The sequence below is a fragment of the Giraffa tippelskirchi genome, chromosome 11 (assembly GCF_054371585.1).
Source record: "Giraffa tippelskirchi isolate mGirTip1 chromosome 11, T2T-mGirTip1v1.2.pri, whole genome shotgun sequence".
Lineage (NCBI taxonomy): Eukaryota > Metazoa > Chordata > Mammalia > Artiodactyla > Giraffidae > Giraffa > Giraffa tippelskirchi.
The window spans coordinates 76509788-76526776 of NC_137285.1; the positions used below are offsets into that span (position 1 = coordinate 76509788).

At 54.1% G+C, this 16989-nt stretch overlaps 3 protein-coding genes across 3 annotated transcripts in view; 2 read left to right on the forward strand and 1 right to left on the reverse strand.

Moving 5' to 3' along the window:
- Window positions 1-16989, reverse strand: part of LOC145527547 (uncharacterized) — an 86211-nt gene that overhangs the window by 33100 nt on the left and 36122 nt on the right. Inside the window, exons 1-6 of the mRNA XM_081545647.1 lie at window positions 14762-14905; window positions 10361-10586; window positions 7866-8123; window positions 7134-7245; window positions 2733-2958; window positions 238-495 (exon numbers count right to left, since the gene is read on the reverse strand). The gene's annotated coding sequence lies outside the window, so the exon portion shown is untranslated. Of the gene's footprint in view, window positions 1-237; window positions 496-2732; window positions 2959-7133; window positions 7246-7865; window positions 8124-10360; window positions 10587-14761 lie in introns of the transcript that reaches the window.
- On the forward strand, window positions 46-5109 carry LOC145527555 (uncharacterized). Its single transcript, XM_081545658.1, has 3 exons — window positions 46-3493; window positions 3893-4205; window positions 4457-5109. The coding sequence occupies exons 1-3, from the start codon at window positions 3083-3085 to the stop codon at window positions 4729-4731; spliced, it is 999 nt and encodes a 332-aa protein (XP_081401784.1). The 5' UTR covers window positions 46-3082; the 3' UTR covers window positions 4732-5109.
- Window positions 10936-12737, forward strand: LOC145527602 (uncharacterized). Its single transcript, XM_081545722.1, has 3 exons — window positions 10936-11121; window positions 11521-11833; window positions 12085-12737. Exons 1-3 carry the CDS (start codon window positions 10987-10989, stop codon window positions 12357-12359), a joined length of 723 nt encoding a protein of 240 aa, XP_081401848.1. The 5' UTR covers window positions 10936-10986; the 3' UTR covers window positions 12360-12737.

Below are 16989 nucleotides of genomic sequence, written 5' to 3' on the forward strand. Positions count from 1 at the left end.
AAGCTACTAAATAAACTTTCAGAAAAGTTTAGTAGGTTTTTTTTTTTTTTAAATAGGGTGACGGAGAGCTATACCTTTCCCATCTATGTGAATTTAGGTTTAAACTAGATTTCCCTTGGCTATTATATAAGACAAAAAAACCCACATCACCCACTTTCACTCCCCCCCACCCCCAAAATGTGTTTTAATCTATTGAATTTTTGTGTCCTCAGTTGTGTCTGATTCACGGCAACTCACCAACTCTACACAGCCAGGCTCTTCCGTCCATGGAATTCAGGGCAATTTTTTCTGTCCCAGTAAATGCCCACCCTGGGTGATCCAAAGGCAAGGGCTCCGAGGCTCCTGAGAGACTAACTCCTTTCAGCTGAGCACAGAGCTGGCTCCTCACTGGGATGCCTGTGGCCTGGGGCTCCCAGAGGGGAGAGCAGCACTCGCCCCACCGTGTGGTCACTGCTGGAAGTGCAGGCTGCTCCTCACTCCCCCTTGACAGTGTCCCTGAGGGCAGAACAGTGTGAATCGAATCAAGGTGGAAATGCAAACTCCAATGCAACCAACCTTCCCACAAGATCTCCAAAACCACTCAGGAACAGGGAATTGGAAACTGCAGGGGATGACATGAATGGAGATGGAGACTTGACACCTTACACCGAGTTCACTTCCAGTTATCCCTAGACAAACTTTCCATGAAAACTTGTCACAAATCTAGAAGAACAATGAGCAGAAACCGGACACGTGCTTTGAGTCTTCACACACAAAACTAAAAGGCAGTCCACAAAAAAAACCCAGAGAATACAGTGGACTTTGCAAAATCAAAGATATCTACTGTGGGAAAGACCTCATTACAAAAGCAAAAGACAGGTCATACATCGCGAGACGAATGAGTGGAAACACAAAGCTTATCAAGGATGTGTCTCCAAACAGACAAAGAACGCCAACACAACAAGCCTGTGAAAACTAGGGAAAGGTCTGAAGGGACACCAGACGGAGGAAGACACACACAGAGTATCCCGGATGATGTCCAGCACTGAGGGCCTGAAGAAACAACAGTCTAGTTGCACCCCCTCAGGCCTGTGTGACCGTGGATGAGGCCTCTGTTTCCCGGTGGCTCTGAGACATGGACAGGGAGGAAGGGGAAGAGAAGTCACTTGCATTTCTAATACTCACAGCAAAGTCTTCCAATGAGAAGGGAATTATCACCCCCACTGACAATGCCATTCACTGAAGTGATATCCACGAGTCCATCTACCCCAGAAGGGAAGGATGGACCTGTTCTCACAAAACGGCGAGAGATGGAAGGAGGAAGATCAAGCCCACACCAATCACTGGAAAGAGAAGCTGTGCTCAGGGCTTGAAAGAATTCCTATAGGGAAAATCATGTCACAGCCCCACATGGCAATCCACAGCTTCCATGCTATTCCTCCCAAAATGCCAATGCATTTTCGCACCGAACAAAGAATTGCAAAAGGGGTACGGAAACAGAAAAGAGCCTACATTGTCAATACAATCCGACGAAAAAGCCCCGATACGGACATCCAAGGTTGTGTGAAAGGAAATTAGACGACCAAACTAGGATCCTCAGGAGAGTATCGGAGAAGGCAATGGCGACCCACTCCAGTACTCTTGCCTGGAAAATGTCCTGGACGGAGGAGCCTGGTAGGCTACAGGCCATGGGGTCTTGCAGAGTCAGACACGACTGAAGTGACTTAGCCGCAGCAGCAGCAGCAGGACAGTATGCTATTGGGAATACAACAACACACACAGATCCAGATCGATGGAATAAAGTTGAGGGTCCAGAAACAAACCCCAGCATCCATGGTCAACTCATCTCTGACACAGACGGTGAGAATATCCAAATGGGAACAAGAAAGCCTCTTCAATCAATGTCCATGGGAAAACCAGACAGCTACATCTGAAGAACGCTATTGGGTTTGATCTCATACCACCTCAATATCGGGGAAAAACCTCACCCTAAAGACTGATGTCATGAGATAGCTAGAAAGAAGCGTAGGTCAAAGGCTCCTTAACATCAGAGTCTCCTTGCCATTTGCTGGGCGGAGGTCGAAATGGGTCTCTTCAAGTAAGGGAAAGAGGTAAACGAAGTACACCACTGGGTTTCCATCCAATGGAACCTATTCACAACAGAGAGGCTAAGCATTCACAAATGCAAAAGATAGGAAACGGAACACGAGAGACTCCTTGCAAGTGGTGTATCTGAGAAGGGGTTCATATGGAAAGAGACGAAGAATGCACAGCACTCAGATTCCAAGAAACACCACCACCACCCTTGACCCTTCCCCCATGACCAACTCTGACCTAAAGCCTTTCTCTCCCTCTAACCTATCCCTAAAACATAACCCTCATCTAATCATATACATGTGCATCCCTAGCATCCATCCATCCATCCACACACGAGAGAGAAAGAGGAAGACACAGACGGAATTGAGAAAGGAAAAGAGAGGGACACAGCCAGAGAGAGACACGGAACCAAAGAGAGGAAAGGAGTCGATGGTCCAGACTATTCCTCAATCTGTCTCGAAGGTAGAAGCAATGACAGCGCCCTTCCACCCCAGAAGGGGGAAAAGGACGGAAGGTTTGGAGAGGAAAAGACAAGAACGCAGGGAGCCATTAGAAGCTCAGCCACCCGCAGAAGCCGAGCTGGGACCCTTGAACAGAATCTCAATGGAAACAGAGGACCAGAAAGTTGGCTACTCTTTTCTATAAGAGAGGGAGACCTTCGAGTCTTCCTTTCGGTCCTCCAACTTGGATGCGGGGTCTCAAAACAGTCAGGAGGGGGAGTGCCTTTTCCTGGGTTCCACGGCGCATCCAGGCCTCGTTCTGCCCCATTCTGTGCTGTGTCAGCCCTGGATGGAATCTTTCTTTCTGAAGTCTCAGCGCACGAGCTCCACGTGATATCGGCCCCAGGTGGAAAGGCATGGAGCTGCTCGTAGGCCGACAGACCTAGGAAGCAGATGGGAGAATGACCCCCACTCTGCAGATGGAGAGACTGGGGCAACCCTGAGGGGCATATGCTTGTCCAGGGCCACACCACTTATGAGAAGAAGGAGCCTGGTCTGAGAGCAGCATGGTCCTCGGAGCTCAGGCCCTGGCTGAACCCAGGCCTCCCCAGGGCTGTGGGCTGGGCCGTGTGGGTGTCATTGTGCCTGCACATGGCCTAAGGGGGGTGGTCGAGCAGTCAGAAACCCAGAGATTCCCTTGGGAAGTTTTGAGGAAGGGACCTCAGCACGAACCCCAGGAAATGATGTCACCTGCCGGCAACAGAACCCAACAGAACCCGCAATCCGGGTATCCAGGCCTCCAGAGCGGAGAGGAGCCCCCAGCCAGATCACTTGCTGCCAAGATGTTCTGCTGTTTGCCCCTGCCCAGAGGCCGGGGCCTCAGGAGAGCTCACAGGCAGTGTGCGTGGGCACCCTGTCGACGTTGGCTCAGGACACCCCCGAGAGGCCTCTGGCCCTTTGCCCGGAGAAACAGAAAGGTAACACGGGGAGCCCCAGGCCGGGCCAGGCCACCTCTCCCATGCCACCCGGAAACACCGGGTCCTTTGCCTGTGTGTGGGGATGCGGGTTTCTCGGGCTGTGTCTCCCTCAAGGAAGCCCAGGCGGATGTGGGGTCAGAAGCCTGTGGACAAGTTGTGCCCACACCCCAGGGGAGAGCAGGCTGGGCGGGATGGGGAGAGTGTGGGCAGCGCCGACCGGCCAGGCTGACCTCACACCCTCAGATGGGTCTCTTTCCTCCCGGGTGGGGATCTGAGCAGACACACGTCTCTGACCCTTCTGGGAAGAGAAGTTCGAGCAGGCAGAAGCAGCGGCTCCACTGGCCAGGCCCAGCTCGGAAAACTCCCAGCATGGCTGGCTGACGGTCACTGTCGTTGCAGAGCTTCCCACGTGATGAGGCCGAGGACGGGGACACCCCATCCAGCTCCCAGAGGGAGGGGTCGGAGCACCACCCGCCCGCCCGTGAGGCCCAGTGCAGGCTCCAGGTCAGCGTGCCCACGGAGGCATCAGCCCCACCGGGGGAGACGCGGAGGTGGGGAAGGCCTGCTGCCGAGACACCGCCCAGGATACAGCCGGCGGCCCAGTCTGAGGCTTCCACGGAGCTCAGCACACCCGGCTCCGACCCAGAGTCCAGAGAACCCCGGCCTCTGAGGCACCAGGAGGACCTGGAGCCCAGCACGCCACAGCACAGAGGTGAGGACGCTGGGGCTGGTGCACGGGAGTGTGTGGGGAGGGGTGCTGAGCTACACAGGGACGAGTCCTCGAAAGCTGCTGCTGGGCCTGCAGCAAGCGCTGGCCTCACACCCCCCGCCCCCCATCTTGCACACTTCAGTCCCAAAAGACATCTGACGCTGGGTATTCTTTGGGAACCTCTTGGAAGGTTTCTGTCCCGGGGTACGCACATGCCAAGGCTGGCCTGTGGGCAAACTTTGCTTCTCCCCCAGCTCTAGCACTGGCCTCCAACTGGAACCAGGCTCCACTTCCCAGACCTGTCCCCACACAGGTGGTGGCTCCAGGTGCAGGACCCAGGGATCCACCGAGGGCAGATGGAGAAGCGAGACTTGCCCTCGCAGAGACACCAGGCCAGCTGGGTACTGGCCAGCACACCGGGCAGATCGGATCTCCGTGCCTGCAGGACCCCCAGCCCCAGGCACTGATGTCCCACCCCCTCAGCGAGAACCTCCACCTCCACGTGCACCTCTACCTGCTCGGGCTTTAGCAAGAGAACCCGAGGCAGAGGAAGAGTCACCGCCTCGGCAGGGAGAGCCTGCCCTGGCTCCCGCGCAACACCCAGACGCCCACGATGACTCACCCAGCCCTGCAGGGAGAAAGAGCCCCCGCTCTGGACAGAGACCCAGAGCCCTTACCGGAAACACCACGTCCAGGGGAGCGGTCGGCTCTGCAGCCTCCATCCCTGTCTGCTCACCGTGGATGCCGGCAACTCGGTCTGCCCCCAGGGGACATGGAGTTCCTTTCCCCTGAACTGCTTTGCATGTGGTTTGTTTCCACCTTTCTGGTGATGTTTTATTTTTTGTATGGTTTCCTGGATTTTTGTTGGTTAAGTTGGGATTAGTAAACTGTTTCATCATTGTTGCAATCTGGGAACACTGTTGTGTAACTCTGGTGATACTGTGTTACCATCACCACTTTGTAGTTTCAGACCCGTTCCATCTTTATGCCCCACCCCCCAACAAAGCCTGGATTCAAGGCAAGCACGCCCTGTTCATCCCTCCCCCCGATCCTGAACACAATTTCATCTTTTCTTTCTGCATTCCTTCCTATATTCTTGGTGTCCCCAATCAATGACTCTCAGCGAAATGACTGAAGGAGTGTTTTTCGGACTCTCCACCTACTGTAAGACTCCATTGGAGAGTTCTCATTTTTATGTCATTTGAACTAGCCTTTGATAGCTGAAAGGACGGTGTACGTCCTTTCAAGATACCATGTGCCAAACGAAGCCCTTTTGGCAACTGCCATCATTATCTCCAGGCAGGCATTGCTGTTTGAAGGGTGACATCTCAGCCAGAAGGCAGAGGCTGAGCTCCTCTTGTTGCACCAGCTCCCAAAAGAAGCCAAGAAAGGGAGCTGGAACAACAAACCACCCCCATGCCCAGGAAAGCGTTCTTCATGACAGAAGGCTAGAAAATGACCCAACATCCTTGTGGCCCAGAACCACTCTAGAAAATCACTGTTCCATAAAAAAGAGAAACACATGGGAAGTTCCAAGGAGAGGCAATGCCCATGGCCAGTGTACTTGAGAGACGGCCTGACCGCTCCGGGGAAGACACGCACCGACGGAACCCCTTGGGAAACAGCAGTGATAGTCCTCACCGTCGTAAGGGTTTCCTCTGGGGACAACCTGCCCTGGGCACCACACGAGGGAGCAGACCGGCTTCTCTTCCTCTGCCCCCACACCATTCACTCATGAAGGCAGCTCAGGTGTTCTCATGCCCTGCCTGCCTGCCTGCCTGGCTCATCCGTGAGCTGTGACCACCTCCAGGCTAGGACTCCACCTTTTCCTCTCTGTGTACCGTGAATCTGCACACAGTGGGCTTTCAGAACCTTAGGAGACTTGAGCCATTCCCGCTCGAGCCAGAACCCTCCCCAGGAAGGAAAACAGCTGTGGAGTCATTTTGGCCCCAGCACTGGTTCCGAAAGCCTGGCGGCTCCTACAGCCTCTACGGTGTGAAGAGGGAGGTCCCTTTTGACAGAGCTTTCCGGCTCTCAGATCTAAGCTGTTGTTTCACTGTCAGCTGTGTCTCTTCCGTTGCAGCCAGGTGGGCCACGCTGCTCCAAAGGAGCTCACAAGCTGAGTTTCAAGGGAGGACAGGGATGGCTACAACGTGCTGCAAACTGAGTGAGGGTCCCCACAATCCTCAGCAAAGGTCTGTGGTGTGCAAGCGGGGAGTAGAGGGCCCCCAAGTTCCAAAGGAAGGGAGGTAGTCGGGAGCTAAAGCCCTTGGCTGCTGTGGTAGCAGCTGCAGATGGCAGCCCGTCCACAGTGCACTTCAAATGAGGTCATATGAGCGGGACTCTGGAAATGGCTCCGAAATCGAGAGAAAGGGGTCAGGGTATGTGGGAATCCGGCGGGGGTGGGGGGTGGATGAAGGAAGGTGTCCCTCCTCTCTCCAGTGCAATTTGGTTTGGTGAGTCTCAAAGCTACCAGATGGCACTTCCCAAGTCAGGCCCCCGCAGGAATCAGGGTGGGCTGCCTGCCTCGGGCCCTGCCACAGGGACAAGCCACACCAGTGGCCTCCCTGAGCTCCAATGGCCGGATCTGGGGGGTTCTGTCTGGGTGCACACCTCCTTGCTGTGGCCAAGTTCCCCCCTTCTCTGAGCACCAGCTTCATCCTCTCGAATGAGGACATCAATTGCTACCTTGGCACGTTACTCTCTTCATCCTGTGAAGACTCATTAGGCTTATCCTACAATTACTAGCTGGCCCGAAGAGATATCTCCTGAATCCAGCTTAAGCTGGAGTCTCCCAGGCTCATCTGGCATGTCTTCCCTGAAGTCTGCCAAAACCCACACCCTTGCATTTCCAGGGACTCCCCTTAGCCAGCTGGGCAGAAAACCCAGCATGCTTCAAACAAGCTGACAGACAAGCGGGAGAGGACTCACGGGCAGACGGCTTCCCTCAGGTCTCGGGTGGAGCTCTGGGACCACAGCAGCAACGGGCCATCCCAGCCCCTGGGCTCAGCAGCGCCCTCATTCTCAGGCCGGCGGCTCTGCCCTGAGGGGAGCAGGAACGTCACCAACTGCCGCAGGCGGACCTCAAGCCCCTCCCACTGCTGGAGCCTGACCTCCCCCGGCCCCACCCCTTCCCCTACCCCAGCAGGACGAGAGCTCGTCTTCCCCTGGCTTCCAACGTGAGGCCCGGCCCTGGGCCCCGATTGGGCACTGCCCCAGCCCGGAGCCAATCACAGTGGCCAGGGAGGTGGAACGCACCGATTGGCCAGGGCCAGGTCATGTGACCATACTCCCCAGGAAACTCAAAGATTACCAAGGTTCTCTAAGAAACCAATGAACAAAATTATCCACTAAAGGCAAACCATAATTTTTAATGAGGCCAATGTCACAGAAAAAAAAAATGCTCCACAATAAACTGCTCAAGGAAGCTACTAAATAAACTTTCAGAAAAGTTTAGTAGTTTTTTTTTTTTTTTTAAATAGGGTGACGGAGAGCTATACCTTTCCCATCTATGTGAATTTAGGTTTAAACTAGATTTCCCTTGGCTATTATATAAGACAAAAAAACCCACATCACCCACTTTCACTCCCCCCCACCCCCAAAATGTGTTTTAATCTATTGAATTTTTGTGTCCTCAGTTGTGTCTGATTCACGGCAACTCACCAACTCTACACAGCCAGGCTCTTCCGTCCATGGAATTCAGGGCAATTTTTTCTGTCCCAGTAAATGCCCACCCTGGGTGATCCAAAGGCAAGGGCTCCGAGGCTCCTGAGAGACTAACTCCTTTCAGCTGAGCACAGAGCTGGCTCCTCACTGGGATGCCTGTGGCCTGGGGCTCCCAGAGGGGAGAGCAGCACTCGCCCCACCGTGTGGTCACTGCTGGAAGTGCAGGCTGCTCCTCACTCCCCCTTGACAGTGTCCCTGAGGGCAGAACAGTGTGAATCGAATCAAGGTGGAAATGCAAACTCCAATGCAACCAACCTTCCCACAAGATCTCCAAAACCACTCAGGAACAGGGAATTGGAAACTGCAGGGGATGACATGAATGGAGATGGAGACTTGACACCTTACACCGAGTTCACTTCCAGTTATCCCTAGACAAACTTTCCATGAAAACTTGTCACAAATCTAGAAGAACAATGAGCAGAAACCGGACACGTGCTTTGAGTCTTCACACACAAAACTAAAAGGCAGTCCACAAAAAAAACCCAGAGAATACAGTGGACTTTGCAAAATCAAAGATATCTACTGTGGGAAAGACCTCATTACAAAAGCAAAAGACAGGTCATACATCGCGAGACGAATGAGTGGAAACACAAAGCTTATCAAGGATGTGTCTCCAAACAGACAAAGAACGCCAACACAACAAGCCTGTGAAAACTAGGGAAAGGTCTGAAGGGACACCAGACGGAGGAAGACACACACAGAGTATCCCGGATGATGTCCAGCACTGAGGGCCTGAAGAAACAACAGTCTAGTTGCACCCCCTCAGGCCTGTGTGACCGTGGATGAGGCCTCTGTTTCCCGGTGGCTCTGAGACATGGACAGGGAGGAAGGGGAAGAGAAGTCACTTGCATTTCTAATACTCACAGCAAAGTCTTCCAATGAGAAGGGAATTATCACCCCCACTGACAATGCCATTCACTGAAGTGATATCCACGAGTCCATCTACCCCAGAAGGGAAGGATGGACCTGTTCTCACAAAACGGCGAGAGATGGAAGGAGGAAGATCAAGCCCACACCAATCACTGGAAAGAGAAGCTGTGCTCAGGGCTTGAAAGAATTCCTACTGGGAAAATCATGTCACAGCCCCACATGGCAATCCACAGCTTCCATGCTATTCCTCCCAAAATGCCAATGCATTTTCGCACCGAACAAAGAATTGCAAAAGGGGTACGGAAACAGAAAAGAGCCTACATTGTCAATACAATCCGACGAAAAAGCCCCGATACGGACATCCAAGGTTGTGTGAAAGGAAATTAGACGACCAAACTAGGATCCTCAGGAGAGTATCGGAGAAGGCAATGGCGACCCACTCCAGTACTCTTGCCTGGAAAATGTCCTGGACGGAGGAGCCTGGTAGGCTGCAGGCCATGGGGTCTTGCAGAGTCAGACACGACTGAAGTGACTTAGCCGCAGCAGCAGCAGCAGGACAGTATGCTATTGGGAATACAACAACACACACAGATCCAGATCGATGGAATAAAGTTGAGGGTCCAGAAACAAACCCCAGCATCCATGGTCAACTCATCTCTGACACAGACGGTGAGAATATCCAAATGGGAACAAGAAAGCCTCTTCAATCAATGTCCATGGGAAAACCAGACAGCTACATCTGAAGAACGCTATTGGGTTTGATCTCATACCACCTCAATATCGGGGAAAAACCTCACCCTAAAGACTGATGTCATGAGATAGCTAGAAAGAAGCGTAGGTCAAAGGCTCCTTAACATCAGAGTCTCCTTGCCATTTGCTGGGCGGAGGTCGAAATGGGTCTCTTCAAGTAAGGGAAAGAGGTAAACGAAGTACACCACTGGGTTTCCATCCAATGGAACCTATTCACAACAGAGAGGCTAAGCATTCACAAATGCAAAAGATAGGAAACGGAACACGAGAGACTCCTTGCAAGTGGTGTATCTGAGAAGGGGTTCATATGGAAAGAGACGAAGAATGCACAGCACTCAGATTCCAAGAAACACCACCACCACCCTTGACCCTTCCCCCATGACCAACTCTGACCTAAAGCCTTTCTCTCCCTCTAACCTATCCCTAAAACATAACCCTCATCTAATCATATACATGTGCATCCCTAGCATCCATCCATCCATCCACACACGAGAGAGAAAGAGGAAGACACAGACGGAATTGAGAAAGGAAAAGAGAGGGACACAGCCAGAGAGAGACACGGAACCAAAGAGAGGAAAGGAGTCGATGGTCCAGACTATTCCTCAATCTGTCTCGAAGGTAGAAGCAATGACAGCGCCCTTCCACCCCAGAAGGGGGAAAAGGACGGAAGGTTTGGAGAGGAAAAGACAAGAACGCAGGGAGCCATTAGAAGCTCAGCCACCCGCAGAAGCCGAGCTGGGACCCTTGAACAGAATCTCAATGGAAACAGAGGACCAGAAAGTTGGCTACTCTTTTCTATAAGAGAGGGAGACCTTCGAGTCTTCCTTTCGGTCCTCCAACTTGGATGCGGGGTCTCAAAACAGTCAGGAGGGGGAGTGCCTTTTCCTGGGTTCCACGGCGCATCCAGGCCTCGTTCTGCCCCATTCTGTGCTGTGTCAGCCCTGGATGGAATCTTTCTTTCTGAAGTCTCAGCGCACGAGCTCCACGTGATATCGGCCCCAGGTGGAAAGGCATGGAGCTGCTCGTAGGCCGACAGACCTAGGAAGCAGATGGGAGAATGACCCCCACTCTGCAGATGGAGAGACTGGGGCAACCCTGAGGGGCATATGCTTGTCCAGGGCCACACCACTTATGAGAAGAAGGAGCCTGGTCTGAGAGCAGCATGGTCCTCGGAGCTCAGGCCCTGGCTGAACCCAGGCCTCCCCAGGGCTGTGGGCTGGGCCGTGTGGGTGTCATTGTGCCTGCACATGGCCTAAGGGGGGTGGTCGAGCAGTCAGAAACCCAGAGATTCCCTTGGGAAGTTTTGAGGAAGGGACCTCAGCACGAACCCCAGGAAATGATGTCACCTGCCGGCAACAGAACCCAACAGAACCCGCAATCCGGGTATCCAGGCCTCCAGAGCGGAGAGGAGCCCCCAGCCAGATCACTTGCTGCCAAGATGTTCTGCTGTTTGCCCCTGCCCAGAGGCCGGGGCCTCAGGAGAGCTCACAGGCAGTGTGCGTGGGCACCCTGTCGACGTTGGCTCAGGACACCCCCGAGAGGCCTCTGGCCCTTTGCCCAGAGAAACAGAAAGGTAACACGGGGAGCCCCAGGCCGGGCCAGGCCACCTCTCCCATGCCACCCGGAAACACCGGGTCCTTTGCCTGTGTGTGGGGATGCGGGTTTCTCGGGCTGTGTCTCCCTCAAGGAAGCCCAGGCGGATGTGGGGTCAGAAGCCTGTGGACAAGTTGTGTCCACACCCCAGGGGAGAGCAGGCTGGGCGGGATGGGGAGAGTGTGGGCAGCGCCGACCGGCCAGGCTGACCTCACACCCTCAGATGGGTCTCTTTCCTCCCGGGTGGGGATCTGAGCAGACACACGTCTCTGACCCTTCTGGGAAGAGAAGTTCGAGCAGGCAGAAGCAGCGGCTCCACTGGCCAGGCCCAGCTCGGAAAACTCCCAGCATGGCTGGCTGACGGTCACTGTCGTTGCAGAGCTTCCCACGTGATGAGGCCGAGGACGGGGACACCCCATCCAGCTCCCAGAGGGAGGGGTCGGAGCACCACCCGCCCGCCCGTGAGGCCCAGTGCAGGCTCCAGGTCAGCGTGCCCACGGAGGCATCAGCCCCACCGGGGGAGACGCGGAGGTGGGGAAGGCCTGCTGCCGAGACACCGCCCAGGATACAGCCGGCGGCCCAGTCTGAGGCTTCCACGGAGCTCAGCACACCCGGCTCCGACCCAGAGTCCAGAGAACCCCGGCCTCTGAGGCACCAGGAGGACCTGGAGCCCAGCACGCCACAGCACAGAGGTGAGGACGCTGGGGCTGGTGCACGGGAGTGTGTGGGGAGGGGTGCTGAGCTACACAGGGACGAGTCCTCGAAAGCTGCTGCTGGGCCTGCAGCAAGCGCTGGCCTCACACCCCCCGCCCCCCATCTTGCACACTTCAGTCCCAAAAGACATCTGACGCTGGGTATTCTTTGGGAACCTCTTGGAAGGTTTCTGTCCCGGGGTACGCACATGCCAAGGCTGGCCTGTGGGCAAACTTTGCTTCTCCCCCAGCTCTAGCACTGGCCTCCAACTGGAACCAGGCTCCACTTCCCAGACCTGTCCCCACACAGGTGGTGGCTCCAGGTGCAGGACCCAGGGATCCACCGAGGGCAGATGGAGAAGCGAGACTTGCCCTCGCAGAGACACCAGGCCAGCTGGGTACTGGCCAGCACACCGGGCAGATCGGATCTCCGTGCCTGCAGGACCCCCAGCCCCAGGCACTGATGTCCCACCCCCTCAGCGAGAACCTCCACCTCCACGTGCACCTCTACCTGCTCGGGCTTTAGCAAGAGAACCCGAGGCAGAGGAAGAGTCACCGCCTCGGCAGGGAGAGCCTGCCCTGGCTCCCGCGCAACACCCAGACGCCCACGATGACTCACCCAGCCCTGCAGGGAGAAAGAGCCCCCGCTCTGGACAGAGACCCAGAGCCCTTACCGGAAACACCACGTCCAGGGGAGCGGTCGGCTCTGCAGCCTCCATCCCTGTCTGCTCACCGTGGATGCCGGCAACTCGGTCTGCCCCCAGGGGACATGGAGTTCCTTTCCCCTGAACTGCTTTGCATGTGGTTTGTTTCCACCTTTCTGGTGATGTTTTATTTTTTGTATGGTTTCCTGGATTTTTGTTGGTTAAGTTGGGATTAGTAAACTGTTTCATCATTGTTGCAATCTGGGAACACTGTTGTGTAACTCTGGTGATACTGTGTTACCATCACCACTTTGTAGTTTCAGACCCGTTCCATCTTTATGCCCCACCCCCCAACAAAGCCTGGATTCAAGGCAAGCACGCCCTGTTCATCCCTCCCCCCGATCCTGAACACAATTTCATCTTTTCTTTCTGCATTCCTTCCTATATTCTTGGTGTCCCCAATCAATGACTCTCAGCGAAATGACTGAAGGAGTGTTTTTCGGACTCTCCACCTACTGTAAGACTCCATTGGAGAGTTCTCATTTTTATGTCATTTGAACTAGCCTTTGATAGCTGAAAGGACGGTGTACGTCCTTTCAAGATACCATGTGCCAAACGAAGCCCTTTTGGCAACTGCCATCATTATCTCCAGGCAGGCATTGCTGTTTGAAGGGTGACATCTCAGCCAGAAGGCAGAGGCTGAGCTCCTCTTGTTGCACCAGCTCCCAAAAGAAGCCAAGAAAGGGAGCTGGAACAACAAACCACCCCCATGCCCAGGAAAGCGTTCTTCATGACAGAAGGCTAGAAAATGACCCAACATCCTTGTGGCCCAGAACCACTCTAGAAAATCACTGTTCCATAAAAAAGAGAAACACATGGGAAGTTCCAAGGAGAGGCAATGCCCATGGCCAGTGTACTTGAGAGACGGCCTGACCGCTCCGGGGAAGACACGCACCGACGGAACCCCTTGGGAAACAGCAGTGATAGTCCTCACCGTCGTAAGGGTTTCCTCTGGGGACAACCTGCCCTGGGCACCACACGAGGGAGCAGACCGGCTTCTCTTCCTCTGCCCCCACACCATTCACTCATGAAGGCAGCTCAGGTGTTCTCATGCCCTGCCTGCCTGCCTGCCTGGCTCATCCGTGAGCTGTGACCACCTCCAGGCTAGGACTCCACCTTTTCCTCTCTGTGTACCGTGAATCTGCACACAGTGGGCTTTCAGAACCTTAGCAGACTTGAGCCATTCCCGCTCGAGCCAGAACCCTCCCCAGGAAGGAAAACAGCTGTGGAGTCATTTTGGCCCCAGCACTGGTTCCGAAAGCCTGGCGGCTCCTACAGCCTCTACGGTGTGAAGAGGGAGGTCCCTTTTGACAGAGCTTTCCGGCTCTCAGATCTAAGCTGTTGTTTCACTGTCAGCTGTGTCTCTTCCGTTGCAGCCAGGTGGGCCACGCTGCTCCAAAGGAGCTCACAAGCTGAGTTTCAAGGGAGGACAGGGATGGCTACAACGTGCTGCAAACTGAGTGAGGGTCCCCACAATCCTCAGCAAAGGTCTGTGGTGTGCAAGCGGGGAGTAGAGGGCCCCCAAGTTCCAAAGGAAGGGAGGTAGTCGGGAGCTAAAGCCCTTGGCTGCTGTGGTAGCAGCTGCAGATGGCAGCCCGTCCACAGTGCACTTCAAATGAGGTCATATGAGCGGGACTCTGGAAATGGCTCCGAAATCGAGAGAAAGGGGTCAGGGTATGTGGGAATCCGGCGGGGGTGGGGGGTGGATGAAGGAAGGTGTCCCTCCTCTCTCCAGTGCAATTTGGTTTGGTGAGTCTCAAAGCTACCAGATGGCACTTCCCAAGTCAGGCCCCCGCAGGAATCAGGGTGGGCTGCCTGCCTCGGGCCCTGCCACAGGGACAAGCCACACCAGTGGCCTCCCTGAGCTCCAATGGCCGGATCTGGGGGGTTCTGTCTGGGTGCACACCTCCTTGCTGTGGCCAAGTTCCCCCCTTCTCTGAGCACCAGCTTCATCCTCTCGAATGAGGACATCAATTGCTACCTTGGCACGTTACTCTCTTCATCCTGTGAAGACTCATTAGGCTTATCCTACAATTACTAGCTGGCCCGAAGAGATATCTCCTGAATCCAGCTTAAGCTGGAGTCTCCCAGGCTCATCTGGCATGTCTTCCCTGAAGTCTGCCAAAACCCACACCCTTGCATTTCCAGGGACTCCCCTTAGCCAGCTGGGCAGAAAACCCAGCATGCTTCAAACAAGCTGACAGACAAGCGGGAGAGGACTCACGGGCAGACGGCTTCCCTCAGGTCTCGGGTGGAGCTCTGGGACCACAGCAGCAACGGGCCATCCCAGCCCCTGGGCTCAGCAGCGCCCTCATTCTCAGGCCGGCGGCTCTGCCCTGAGGGGAGCAGGAACGTCACCAACTGCCGCAGGCGGACCTCAAGCCCCTCCCACTGCTGGAGCCTGACCTCCCCCGGCCCCACCCCTTCCCCTACCCCAGCAGGACGAGAGCTCGTCTTCCCCTGGCTTCCAACGTGAGGCCCGGCCCTGGGCCCCGATTGGGCACTGCCCCAGCCCGGAGCCAATCACAGTGGCCAGGGAGGTGGAACGCACCGATTGGCCAGGGCCAGGTCATGTGACCATACTCCCCAGGAAACTCAAAGATTACCAAGGTTCTCTAAGAAACCAATGAACAAAATTATCCACTAAAGGCAAACCATAATTTTTAATGAGGCCAATGTCACAGAAAAAAAAAATGCTCCACAATAAACTGCTCAAGGAAGCTACTAAATAAACTTTCAGAAAAGTTTAGTAGTTTTTTTTTTTTTTTAAATAGGGTGACGGAGAGCTATACCTTTCCCATCTATGTGAATTTAGGTTTAAACTAGATTTCCCTTGGCTATTATATAAGACAAAAAAACCCACATCACCCACTTTCACTCCCCCCCACCCCCAAAATGTGTTTTAATCTATTGAATTTTTGTGTCCTCAGTTGTGTCTGATTCACGGCAACTCACCAACTCTACACAGCCAGGCTCTTCCGTCCATGGAATTCAGGGCAATTTTTTCTGTCCCAGTAAATGCCCACCCTGGGTGATCCAAAGGCAAGGGCTCCGAGGCTCCTGAGAGACTAACTCCTTTCAGCTGAGCACAGAGCTGGCTCCTCACTGGGATGCCTGTGGCCTGGGGCTCCCAGAGGGGAGAGCAGCACTCGCCCCACCGTGTGGTCACTGCTGGAAGTGCAGGCTGCTCCTCACTCCCCCTTGACAGTGTCCCTGAGGGCAGAACAGTGTGAATCGAATCAAGGTGGAAAGGCAAACTCCAATGCAACCAACCTTCCCACAAGATCTCCAAAACCACTCAGGAACAGGGAATTGGAAACTGCAGGGGATGACATGAATGGAGATGGAGACTTGACACCTTACACCGAGTTCACTTCCAGTTATCCCTAGACAAACTTTCCATGAAAACTTGTCACAAATCTAGAAGAACAATGAGCAGAAACCGGACACGTGCTTTGAGTCTTCACACACAAAACTAAAAGGCAGTCCACAAAAAAAACCCAGAGAATACAGTGGACTTTGCAAAATCAAAGATATCTACTGTGGGAAAGACCTCATTACAAAAGCAAAAGACAGGTCATACATCGCGAGACGAATGAGTGGAAACACAAAGCTTATCAAGGATGTGTCTCCAAACAGACAAAGAACGCCAACACAACAAGCCTGTGAAAACTAGGGAAAGGTCTGAAGGGACACCAGACGGAGGAAGACACACACAGAGTATCCCGGATGATGTCCAGCACTGAGGGCCTGAAGAAACAACAGTCTAGTTGCACCCCCTCAGGCCTGTGTGACCGTGGATGAGGCCTCTGTTTCCCGGTGGCTCTGAGACATGGACAGGGAGGAAGGGGAAGAGAAGTCACTTGCATTTCTAATACTCACAGCAAAGTCTTCCAATGAGAAGGGAATTATCACCCCCACTGACAATGCCATTCACTGAAGTGATACCCACGAGTCCATCTACCCCAGAAGGGAAGGATGGACCTGTTCTCACAAAACGGCGAGAGATGGAAGGAGGAAGATCAAGCCCACACCAATCACTGGAAAGAGAAGCTGTGCTCAGGGCTTGAAAGAATTCCTACTGGGAAAATCATGTCACAGCCCCACATGGCAATCCACAGCTTCCATGCTATTCCTCCCAAAATGCCAATGCATTTTCGCACCGAACAAAGAATTGCAAAAGGGGTACGGAAACAGAAAAGAGCCTACATTGTCAATACAATCCGACGAAAAAGCCCCGATACGGACATCCAAGGTTGTGTGAAAGGAAATTAGACGACCAAACTAGGATCCTCAGGAGAGTATCGGAGGAGGCAATGGCGACCCACTCCAGTACTCTTGCCTGGAAAATGTCCTGGACGGAGGAGCCTGGTAGGCTGCAGGCCACGGGGTCATGCAGAGTCAGACACGACTGAAGTGACTTAGCCGCAGCAGCAGCAGCAGGACAGTATG

Bases quoted from the DNA above. Each gene is read 5' to 3' on its own strand.
- LOC145527555 (XM_081545658.1), top strand. From the start codon at position 3,083: ATGGTCCTCGGAGCTCAGGCCCTGGCTGAACCCAGGCCTCCCCAGGGC. The intron at 3,494-3,892 runs GTAACACGGGGA...CTGTCGTTGCAG, and splicing joins TTGCCCGGAGAAACAGAAAG to AGCTTCCCACGTGATGAGGC. The intron at 4,206-4,456 runs GTGAGGACGCTG...CTTCTCCCCCAG, and splicing joins CAGCACGCCACAGCACAGAG to CTCTAGCACTGGCCTCCAAC.
- LOC145527602 (XM_081545722.1), top strand. From the start codon at position 10,987: ATGTTCTGCTGTTTGCCCCTGCCCAGAGGCCGGGGCCTCAGGAGAGCT. The intron at 11,122-11,520 runs GTAACACGGGGA...CTGTCGTTGCAG, and splicing joins TTGCCCAGAGAAACAGAAAG to AGCTTCCCACGTGATGAGGC. The intron at 11,834-12,084 runs GTGAGGACGCTG...CTTCTCCCCCAG, and splicing joins CAGCACGCCACAGCACAGAG to CTCTAGCACTGGCCTCCAAC.